General features: G+C 37.3%; 1 protein-coding gene across 1 annotated transcript; it reads right to left on the bottom strand.

Moving 5' to 3' along the window:
* Window positions 1–435: 435 nt before the first annotated feature.
* LOC141336267 (uncharacterized) lies at window positions 436–12,397 on the bottom strand. The gene is made up of 10 exons (XM_073841822.1): window positions 12,100–12,397; window positions 11,689–12,010; window positions 10,193–11,204; window positions 7,962–8,154; window positions 7,557–7,872; window positions 6,159–7,188; window positions 4,505–4,562; window positions 2,904–3,071; window positions 2,514–2,814; window positions 436–1,984 (listed from the first exon to the last, which is right to left on the bottom strand). The coding sequence occupies exons 1-10, from the start codon at window positions 12,265–12,267 to the stop codon at window positions 969–971; spliced, it is 4,584 nt and encodes a 1,527-aa protein (XP_073697923.1). The 5' UTR covers window positions 12,268–12,397; the 3' UTR covers window positions 436–968.
* Window positions 12,398–12,492: the final 95 nt, after the last annotated feature.

Raw genomic sequence — 12,492 nt, 5'->3', positions numbered from 1 at the left:
GTTGTTCTTTTTTTAATTGCTGAGGTGTGTTGAACTTTATTCTTCTGTGTTCTACTGTACAGACATAAATTTACTTTTCTCTAAGCCTGAGGGGCTTTTGGTGTAAGAGGGCTTTTACATTTTCCAGAAATAACTTTATATATTAAAAACAAACAAGTGGGCCCTGCCCAGATTTAAAACGTAACATAAAAGTAATGTAACGCATTACCTTTAACACAAAACCCAGAGAAACACGCACATAAACATGACTTTCATTTCTGTTACAAACTGTGTGATCCATGACAATGGACTGACATTATTACAATAATTTAAAATTGAACTAATATAATGATATATAGCTAAATATATAACCAAAATAATGACTTGGAATTATGCAATTATAGAATCGCCCATTAATTGCATATATAGCAGAAACTTAATCACGAAGCAAAAACGTAATGGTCCTAAATGTTGGCTTTATTTACTTACAACATAGAGATTCTTGACAGAATCATGAGAATAACTTGAAATCAGACAAAGAACTTCTGATCTTCATTCTTTTGTGAAATTCATGCTGATGTTCTGCACATCAGGACAATACTGCCCTCCAAAGGCAAAGCACAGTAACTACGCATTTGGACAAAAATTGCGTTAAGGCTTAAAATGGACTTTGTGACAACAGTTTTGTCTTGTGGCAAAGTCTCCTGGTTCAATTTTGTCCCAGAGAAACAAGAGTGTCCACATGTTTGACTAGCTGGCGTAAAAACTTTAAAGGCATTTTTCTCAGTTTCAGGGTTGGCGTAGTTACTGCACTTTGCCTTTGGATGGCAGAATTGTGAGTTTAATATTTGTACAATTACAGTTCAAGTTATTCAATAGTTAGATTAGTGTCTATGACTAATGTCATACTTGAACGCTCATGTTTTAATGTGAAACCATCATCAAATTCAATAATAAAGCATTTTTGTCACAGACCAAGACATGAGACGTCACTCTGATGATTCTGGAGCAGTTTGTTCTTTAGTGTGTTTGTTCTGATGGGTCTGAAAACTACCTAAATAAGCGAATCTCTCTCCGCAGATGGAGCAGGAGTAAGGTTTCTCTCCTGTATGAACTCGCTGATGGACCTTCAGCATGTCTGATCGAGCAAACGTCTTCTCACATTGAGAGCATTTGAATGGTCTTTCTCCAGTATGAGTCCGCTTGTGCTTTCGTAAAATGCCAAGTGTATTAAAACTCCTCCCACAAATGCTGCAGTGATACGGTTTTTCTCCAGTGTGAATTATTTGATGCTTTCTGAAATGAGTTGGATCTGAAAAGCTCTTCCCGCAGTGGGAGCACAGATACGGTTTCTCTCCGGTGTGAGTCCTCTCGTGACATTTTAGACCAGTAATATGGCGGAATCGTTTGTCGCAGTATTTGCACTGAAACGGTTTCTCATCAGAGTGGACTTTCTGGTGTGACTTTAGAGCACTTGAGGTTGTGAAAGTTTTCCCACATTCACTGCACTGGTACGGCCTCTCATTGGTGTGAACACGCACATGTTTCTTCAGATGAGGTCCGTGTCTGAAGCTCTTCTCACAGTGAGGACACTTGTACGGTCTTTCACCCGTGTGGATTCGCTTATGAGCGTCAAGAGTTCCTTTGGTGCTGAAATACTTGTCGCATTCGCTGCAGTGGAAAGACTTTTCTCTGTGGCTCTTTATGTGAATTTTCATATTACCAGAAGTGGTAATAAAATCCTTCCCACACTGATCACAGTGAAACTGCTTCTTCATACTGTGCTCTTTTGTATGAAGTGTCCTCTCTTCTGCGGAAGGAAAGCTGATGTTGCATCTCTTACAGCTGAAGACTTTCTGTTCTGTGTGTTTTCTCTCATGGTTCGTTAAGTTTCTCTTTGAGCTCAGTGTTTTTCCACAGGTGGCACAAGAAAGTCTTTTGACTGTCAGCTGCTCTTTTGATGTTACGGCTGTTTCTCCATCAGAAGATGAACCGCCGTTGACATCTGAAATTAACAAAACGGTTATAAATTCTCGGTTTTAAAATATATGTGAGAAGAGTCACTTTAGGAAGCAAACAGAGCTTCTGCACATCCACATTATGGTTTAGTGCAGCTAGCCAATGCATAGACGTTAATAAAGTGAGTTTGGAAATCGCAGGATTTACAGTAGGCTACAATAGAATTATTGCAATTGCAATGTATTTCTGATGATTGCATTTCATGATTTTATAATTTAACATTTCTATCATGACAAAAGTAATTGAAATTGAGATTTTTGGCCAACTTGTGTTTCCTTACAAACAGGCCCAGCTAATCTGGCTCTCTTAAAAAACACATTCTAGATCAAAAACTCTAAAGAGAGAGAGAAAATATTTTATCATTTGCCATTATGTTCACAAATATCTCAAATAAATCTAATTTCAATTCAGAGCTGATCAGAGACCATCAGCGAACATGAACCTGATCCGACAGTCTCTGCTGACATTCAAGTGTCACGAAAAAAAGCAAAAGATCATAAAAGGAAGAAACAAACCTGGAGGACTGAAATCTTCATCATCATCATCATCCTCATCCTCATGGCTCTGTTGTTGTTCCTCTGCAGTGGTTTCTATCAGGTTCCTGCAGTCCACCAGTTTGACGGAGCACATCTTCATCTGCTGTTCTCCAGCGTTACAGTCAGAGGTTTGATCAGTGGATTCATGATCCTGAGCGTCAGTATAACAGAGTAAAGTGAGGCTGAGCTCTGAGTCCTGTGTGTCTCTGGATCTCTGATCTCTGACGCTCCAGACTGAATCCTGAGCTTCTGTCCCATCAGACACACACATCTCCACATCCTGACAAACACAACCAGTGATACATACCAGATAGTAGGATTCAAAACAAGATATTAGCAGATAAAGATGAAATGAAGAGCTGTTCAAACCTCTCTGTTGAGTTTGTCTCCTCTTTCTCTCAGCTTTGCCTCCAGTGACGCCACCTCTTTCTTCAGCTGACAGATTTCTGTGATCAAATCCTCAATATCCAGCATGGACAGATCAGTTCCTACTGATTTACAGCAGATCACATCCACCTGCGCTTTCATGCTCAACATCTGAACACAAACACAGCATGACAATCATTTACATACGATTAGATGTTTCTTCAGAATGACCTTAATTCAGACTGATCTTGAGTTTGTCTTTAAATATCACATATGTGATGTTTCATTTCAAGGATAATCTTATATAATATAGTTTTCACAAAATTAATACTGTAATGACAGAATGGTCAAATATTTTAATCACAATATAATATTGTATATTTGACTGTTGACAATGTCAACAAACTTACGTATGGCCAGTCAGTAATGTTACTGATTCTTGGTTTAAATCATTATAGTTTTAGCTAGCCATATATTTATAATAGCCTTTTAACAGTAGAACAATAAACATAAAAAGCATTTGATAAAACGTTCTAAATACAACTTTAATGGATCCTTTGCATAACAAACATGCTGAAATCTAGTAGAAAAAACTTATTTAACTTAAAGTCAACATGAAAATGTAATAAACGCTACTTCTGCGTTCTAACAGGAATATTTAACTATAAAACAAAATATAAATCACCTTTATATATAACAATCGTCCAGCTGCTGGATTTGAGTTATTAAAACATGATATTCTGTTCACTTCTGTGTAAAACTCCAATCACTGTTTGGTGCAAAATGGCGAGATTCGAGAAAGTATATCAGACAGACATAAAACCACAAAAAAGATTATGATATAAATCACATAACCGACGAGAAACGCGTTCATCACACACCAGCTGAAAGAAAACTCGGCTCTACTTCCTTCGTTTGCTCTTCGCGGGTTTCGCAGCGACAGATGACGCACTTCCGCCTCCTGCTGGACTGGAGAGTGACATAACACTGATTCTTCAAAATTAGACTAGACATGTCCAGCAATTGTATCTGCTATTAGGTTTAAAAATGAAAATATTTTCAATTGTAATGGTTATGAGGGCCCCCTGAATTTAATTGTATGGACACTTATTGTCATAGACACCTACGTCTGCAAGATGTCCATTAAAGATTTACTTAAAAATTACGTTAAAGATTACTTGATCTGGAAAGCATCTTATTTGAACAAACGTCTGTAAGATTTACAGACAGATTTACAGGTTTACATACACTCTAAATTATAAACATCTTAAAAACATCTAATAGACGTCTATTTGACGTCTGATATAGAAAATGTCCTATAGATGTATGGCAGATGAGCAAACTATCTAAAAAAAAAAATTTGTCCAAAAAATCCCAAAGGATTGCAATAAGAATTCTTAATGGAATGTCTAGCATATTTTAGAACCGTTATAGGATTTCATCAGGAATATTCTTAATAGAACAAGACATAAATATTCTGTAGGATCATTCCTATAGGATTTTTATGGGATCAAATCGAATGCTTGTTTATGTCTTTATGGGGACTCTTTTTTTTATCTTAAGGTGCACTTTTCCACTGGCTATGTTTTACTAACAAATAGTACTTGCAGTTTGCTGTTTACATCACCCTGACGAAGACGTTGTTCATTGTTGTTCATGTTGCTTGTCAAAGAAAAACCTAAAAGATCCTAAAACGAAACATATACAGGATTGGAATTTCTATCATATTTTAGAACCGTACCTATAGGATTTCGATACACTAAAAAGTTTTCACCAGTTTCAACTTAAAAACTTAAGTTTTGCAACTGTCTTAAGATTTTAAGTTAAATCAACTTAAGTTATTTAAACTCACGAGTCATATCAACTCATTTTATTGTAATAAGTTAAAATGACTTGTAGTTTTAAGTTGATTTAACTTAACATCTTAAGGGTGCTGCTGAACTTTTTTAAGTTGGTTTTTAAGTTGAATCTGGTGAAAACGTTTTACAGTGTAGGAATAGTCTTAGGATTCTTCAAATTTCTTGAAAGATGCTTTAAAATAAAACATGATCCGCTTAAAATCCTGCAGAAATGATCCTACATGATATTTATGTCTTGTCCTATAAGAAAATCCTATTAGAGAATTCCTAAAGGAATCCTTTAACGGTTCCAAAATATGACAAAAATTCGAATTTGGAATCCTGTAGAGATTACGCTTTTCAAGAAACTAAAGTAACGCATTACGTTTTAACTTAAAAGAAAATATGTGACGTTTTTCCCATTTATTGATTGAAAGCTCTCCTGTCCCCAAGTTGAAAGAAAACGGGAGTAAGATGTTACTTTAGTTTTAGAACAAATGTGAACATGCATTTATTCTTCTCACTCACAAAAAACCCCAAAGCAAAACAGATTCAGTATTCTCCAAAATGAAATGAACAAAACAGTAAAATGCAACTCAGAATATGACGCTAACTGGCAATAATTAAATAAGTTAAATGTTACTAATATCCTTTTCATGTACTCAATCCCATTTTAATAACCAGCTTCTTTGCTGACCTTTAATAATCCAACTCAAACATACTATAATGAGCAAAAACTACTCAAGATAATCATCTGTTGTAAATTTTGTTTATTCCTGAAGTGTGTTGAACGTTTTTCTTCTGCGTTCTACTGTACAGACGTGAATTTACTTTTCTCTAAGCCTGAGGCTTTTGTTGTAAACGGGCTTTTACATTTTCCAGAAATAACTTTGTATATTAAAAACAAACAAATAAGCCCTGCCCAGATTTAAAACGTAACACAAAAGTAACGTATCGCATTACCTTTAACACAAAACCATCCATGACAATGGAGTCACAAATGATAATAATTTAAAATTGAACTACTATAATGATTTTTAGCTAAATATATAACCAAAATAATGACTTGGAATTATGCAATTATAGAATCGTCCATTAATTGCATATATAGCAGAAACTTAATCACGAAGCAAAAACGTAATGGCCCTAAATATTGGCTTTATTTACTTACAACATAGAGATTCTTGACAGATATCATGAGAATAACTCGAAATCAGACAAAGAACTTTCTTTTGTGAAATTCATGCTGATATTCTGCACATCAGGACAATTGTGATTTTAATATTTGTACAGTAATAGTTCAAGTTATTCAATAGTTCTAAAAACACTTAATGTCGACTAATGTCATACTTAAAAGTGAAACCATCATCAAATTCAATAATAAAGCATTTTTGTCACAGACCAAGACATGAGACGTCACTCTGGTGATTCTGGAGCAGTTTGTTCTTCAGTGTGTTTGTTCTGATGGGTCTGAAAACTACCTAAATAAGCGAATCTCTCTCCGCAGATGGAGCAGGAGTAAGGTTTCTCTCCTGTATGAACTCGCTGATGGACCTTCAGCATGTCTGATCGAGCAAACGTCTTCTCACATTGAGAGCATTTGTAGGGTCTTTCTCCAGTATGAGTCCGCTTGTGCTTTCGTAAAATGCCAAGTGTATTAAAACTCCTCCCACAAATGCTGCAGTGATATGGTTTTTCTCCAGTGTGAATTATTTGATGCTTTCTGAAATGAGTTGGATCAGAAAAGCTCTTCCCGCAGTGGGAGCAGAGATACGGTTTCTCTCCGGTGTGAGTCCTCTCGTGACAATTCAGATTAGCAATTTGGCGGAATCGTTTGTCGCAGTATTTGCACTGATACGGTTTCTCACCTGAGTGCACTTTCTGGTGTGACTTCAGAGCACTTGAGGTTGTGAAGGTTTTCCCACATTCACTGCACTGGTACGGCCTCTCATTGGTGTGAACACGCACATGTTTCTTCAGATGAGGTCCGTGACTAAAGCTCTTCTCACAGTGAGGACACTTGTACGGTCTTTCACCCGTGTGGATTCGCTTATGAACATCGAGATTTCCTTTGGTGATGAAACTCTTGTTACATTCGTTGCACTGGAAAGACTTGTCACCGTGAGTCTTGAAGTGAGCTTTTAGCTTAGAATGACGGAAAAAAACCTTCCCGCACTGTTCACAGCTAAACTCCTTCTTCACGCTGTGCTCTTTTGAATGAAGTCTCTTCTCTTCTGCGGAAGGAAAGCTGATGTTGCATCTCTTACAGCTGAAGACTTTCTGTTCTGTGTGTTTTCTCTCATGTCTTACTAAATTACCCTGTGAGCTCAGTGTTTTTCCACAGATGGTGCAGGAAAAGCTCTTGGTCTTCAGCTGCTCTTTTGATGCTGAGGCTGTTTCTTCATCTCCATCAGAAGATAAACCACCGTTGACATCTGAAATGAAGAAAACTTTAAAAAAAGAACTAGTGTTAAACTACATTCACATTAATCTAGACATTTCCCCATTATTCTTCTGGTACGATCGTTTATTAACAGAACATGCGTCCAGGTCAAATCAGCAATAATAAAAACCAACGGTTTTCTTTTCCGCTGCTTGGTTTGTGGTAAATGCTGCTGCCCACATTTTATTGATGATGTTTGAATAATTGTCACAGTTTATGACTAAACAACAGTAACTTGGAGTTTGGTCAAATCCTGCAGCCTTACAAACCTGGAGCTCTTAGAAACTTGCAAATATCTGATTTTTGGATGTGAGTCTCTGTTGACATTGAAGTGTTATGAAAAACAGCAAAAGATCATAAAAGGAAGAAACAAACCTGGAGGACTGAAATCTTCATCACTATCATCATTATTCCCATCATCATCCTCATCCTCATGGCTCTGTTGTTGTTCCTCTGCAGTGGTTTCTATCAGGTTCCTGCAGTCCACCAGTTTGACGGAGCACATCTTCATCTGCTGTTCTCCAGCGTTACAGTCAGAGGTTTGATCAGTGGATTCATGATCCTGAGCGTCAGTATAACAGAGTAAAGTGAGGCTGAGCTCTGAGTCCTGTGTGTCTCTGGATCTCTGATCTCTGACGCTCCAGACTGAATCCTGAGCTTCTGTCCCATCAGACACACACATCTCCACATCCTGACAAACACAACCAGTGATACATACCAGATAGTAGGATTCAAAACAAGATATTAGCAGATAAAGATGAAATGAAGAGCTGTTCAAACCTCTCTGTTGAGTTTGTCTCCTCTTTCTCTCAGCTTTGCCTCCAGTGACGCCACCTCTTTCTTCAGCTGACAGATTTCTGTGATCAAATCCTCAATATCCAGCATGGACAGATCAGTTCCTACTGATTTACAGCAGATCACATCCACCTGCGCTTTCATGCTCAACATCTCAACACAAACACAGCATGACAATCATTTACATTCGATTAGATGTTTTAGATTTATCTTGAGTTTATTGTCTTTAAATATCACATGTCTGATGTTTCATTTCAAGGATAATCTTTAATATATAATCTAGTTTTTTTTACAAAATTAATACTCAAATGATAGAATGGTCAAATATTTCATCACGATATTATATTGTGTATTTGACTGTTGACAATGTCAACAAACTTTCTTCATACCACTACAGTAAAGTTCACAGCCTTCATATGGCCAGTCAGTAATATTTCTGATTCTTGGTTTAAATCATTATAGTTTTAGCTAGCCATATATTTACAATAGCCTTTTAACAGTAGAACAATAAACATAAAAAGCATTTGATAAAACGTTCTAAATATAACTTTAATGGATCCTTTACACAACAAACATGCTGAAATCTAGTAAAAAAAAACTTAATGACAAAAAAAAGTCAACATGAAAATGTAATAAACGATACTTCTAAGTTCTAACAGGAAAATTTTACCATAAGACAAAATATAAATCACCTTTATTTATAACAATCGTCCAGCTGCTGGATTTGAGTTATTAAAACATGATATTCTGTTCACTTCTGTGTAAAACTCCAATCACTGCTTGGTGCAAAATGGCGAGATTCGAGAAAGTATATCAGACAGAGATAAAACCACAAAAAAAGATTAGGATATAAATCACATAACCGACGAGAAACGCGTTCATCACACACCGACTGAAAGAAAACTCAGCTCTATTTCCGTCGTGCGCTCTTCGCGGGTTTCGTAGCAACAGATGACGCACTTCCGCCTCCTGCTGGACTGGAGCGCCAACTTAGAATATTTGGAAAACAGGTGTTTAAAGATGAAATGAGCGACTTTGGCCGAAAGCGAGTGACTTGAGTGGTTTGATCCATTTTTTATTATGGAATACTTAGGTAAGTAAAATAGCTAGGCGATATTACTGTCACAGAATTGTATGTGTCTTGAGATCATTTACGAGAGTTTAAGAAATTGCTGGTGTTAAAGCTGATACTCAAACACTAATTTAATGACTGGGACATATTTCACTCATAATCAAAATAAAAGAAAGATCGAGATCGTGTCAATAATAACGATCTCTTTCTGAAGCCCCGCCTTAAATCCGTTACTAACCGTTATCCCGATAGCAACTGCTGCCTATCAGACGAGCTTTTGGCTCTTTTAATATTAGTCTATTTAAGCCTCTGTTCAAATATTATAAGTATAATATACATTAAATAAATAGAATATATGGGGAAAATTTAATGGTCTTAAAAATTGCCTATTTACAACATGGAGATTCTCAAGTAAATATCAGACAAAAACTTCTTATCTGCATTCTTCTGAGACATTCATGCTGATATTCTGCACATCAAGACAATTGTGAGTACAATCTTAGTACAATAGTAGTTTAAGTTGTTTAGTTGTTCTATTAAAAGTTAATGCAGTGTGTAATACTGTACAAACAGTGGAAATCACTCAGAAGCTGCGTTTCCATTACCCTTTAAATTGCGCAAACTGAAATTGTGAATTGAAAATATGCCTAATGGAAACGCGTCAATTGCACAAAACTCCCATATATCACAAAAAAGTTTTTACGCTCGCGTGAGGTTGTTTTTCAGGCAATTCGAAAAAGGATTATTTCACGAAAACAGCAAATGAAAACTTTTTTTCTGCATTTACAGGTGACATTTGATTAATTATAACCAAATTTCCACAGAAATCTGTTGCCATGACTTATCGCGAAAGGAAAAATAGTTTCATTCGCATAACATTGGTTAATGCAAACAGCGTCATTTTGCAATACTTCAAAATCAACATTTATAAACATCCCCAAAGTTGTGTGTAAATCTGCAATGGAAACGCGCCTAGTGATGCTGGACTAAATCCAATTCAGCTGTTGTACAACATCTGGCTCAGTCTTAAATTAAAACCATCAGGTGTATGATGTTACTGTAATATATCACATGGAACAAATAATGAATGCTACTGCAGAAATCAAACCTTTTTTTATTGACAGACCAAGACATGAGACGTCACTCTGATGATTCTGGAGCAGTTTGTTCTTCAGTGTGTTTGTTCTGATGGGTCTGAAAACTACCTAAATAAGCGAATCTCTCTCCGCAGATGGAGCAGGAGTAAGGTTTCTCTCCTGTATGAACTCGCTGATGGACCTTCAGCATGTCTGATCGAGCAAACGTCTTCTCACATTGAGAGCATTTGAACGGTCTTTCTCCAGTATGGATCCGCTTGTGCTTTTGTAAAATGTCAAGTTTATTGAAACTCCTCCCACAGATGCTGCAGTGATAGGGTTTTTCTCCAGTGTGAATTCTCTGATGCATTTTGAAATAAGCTGAATCAGAAAAGCTCTTCCCGCAGTGGGAGCACAGATATGGTTTCTCTCCGGTGTGAGTCCTCTCGTGACGATTCGCATTTGAACTTTGGGGGAATCGTTTGTCGCAGTATTTGCACTGATACGGTTTCTCACCTGAGTGCATTTTCTGGTGTGACTTTAGACAGCTTGAGGCTGTGAAGGTTTTCCCACATTCACTGCACTGGTACGGCCTCTCATTGGTGTGAACACGCACATGTTTCTTCAGATGAGATCCGTGGTTGTAGCTCTTCTCGCAGTGAGGACACTTGTACGGTCTTTCACCCGTGTGGATTCGCTTATGAGCGTCAAGATTTCCTTTGGTGCTGAAATACTTGTCGCATTCGCTGCACTGGAAAGACTTTTCACTGTGGCTCTTTATGTGAATTTTCATATTACCAGAAGTGGTAAAAAAATCCTTCCCACACTGATCACAGCGAAACTGCTTCTTCATACTGTGCTCTTTTAAATGAAGTCTCTTCTCTTCAGCGGAAGGAAAGCTGATGTCGCATCTCTTACAGCTGAAATCTTTCTGTTCTGTGTGTTTTCTCTCATGTGTTCCTAAATTACCCTTTGAACTCAGTGTTTTTCCACAGATGGTGCAGGAAAAACTCTTGGTCTTCAGCTGCTCTTTTGATGTTACGGCTGTTTCTCCATCAGAAGATGAACCGCCGTTGACATCTGAAATTAACAAAACGGTTATAAATTCTTGGTTTTGAAAATATATGTGAGAAGAGTCACTTTAGGAAGCAAACAGAACTTCTGCACATCCACATTATGGTTTAGTGCAGCTAGCCAATGCATAGACGTTGATAAAGTGAGTTTGGAAATGCAACATTTACAGTGTAATAGAATTATTGCAATTGCAATGTATTTCTGATGGATGCATTTCATTCAGGATTTTTTAATTGACCAACATTTCTATCATGACAAAAGTAATTGAAATTTGATTTTTGGCCAACTTGTGCATCCTTAAAAACAGGCCCAGCTAATCTGGCTCTCTTAAAAAACACATTCTAGATCAAGAACCCTAAAGAGAGAAAAACTATTTTATCTCTCAAACCTGATCAGAGACCATCAGCCAATATAAACCTGATCCTACAGTCTCTGCTGACATTCAAGTGTCATGAAAAACAGCAAAAGGCCATAAAAGGAAGAAACAAACCTGGAGGACTGAAATCTTCATCACTATCATCATTATTCCCATCATCATCATCATCCTCATCCTCATGGCTCTGTTGTTGTTCCTCTGCAGTGGTTTCTATCAGGTTCCTGCAGTCCACCAGTTTGACGGAGCACATCTTCATCTGCTGTTCTCCAGCGTTACAGTCAGAGGTTTGATCAGTGGATTCATGATCCTGAGCGTCAGTATAACAGAGTAAAGTGAGGCTGAGCTCTGAGTCCTGTGTGTCTCTGGATCTCTGATCTCTGACGCTCCAGACTGAATCCTGAGCTTCTGTCCCATCAGACACACACATCTCCACATCCTGACAAACACAACCAGTGATACATACCAGATAGTAGGATTCAAAACAAGATATTAGCAGATAAAGATGAAATGAAGAGCTGTTCAAACCTCTCTGTTGAGTTTGTCTCCTCTTTCTCTCAGCTTTGCCTCCAGTGACGCCACCTCTTTCTTCAGCTGACAGATTTCTGTGATCAAATCCTCAATATCCAGCATGGACAGATCAGTTCCTACTGATTTACAGCAGATCACATCCACCTGCGCTTTCATGCTCAACATCTGAACACAAACACAGCATGATTATATTAAACTGACCAAACCCAAAATGAAAGTTGCAAATCAAGCATCGGAGCCTGCTTCTAAACATTCTTTGAAAGATTAAGTATGATTACTGTAGTAAAACCATGGTTCATTTTCATTAGCGTTGAGAAAAAGCAAGAAAGTGCTTTATATGAAGCCACTTAACACTAAGGACAGAAAAACAAAGCACATATATCTAAAACG

This window comes from Garra rufa, chromosome 6, assembly GCF_049309525.1.
Source record: "Garra rufa chromosome 6, GarRuf1.0, whole genome shotgun sequence".
Taxonomy (NCBI): Eukaryota; Metazoa; Chordata; class Actinopteri; order Cypriniformes; family Cyprinidae; genus Garra; species Garra rufa.
The sequence above is the reverse complement of the archived record's forward strand: the minus strand, read 5'-3'. Positions and strand labels throughout refer to the sequence as shown.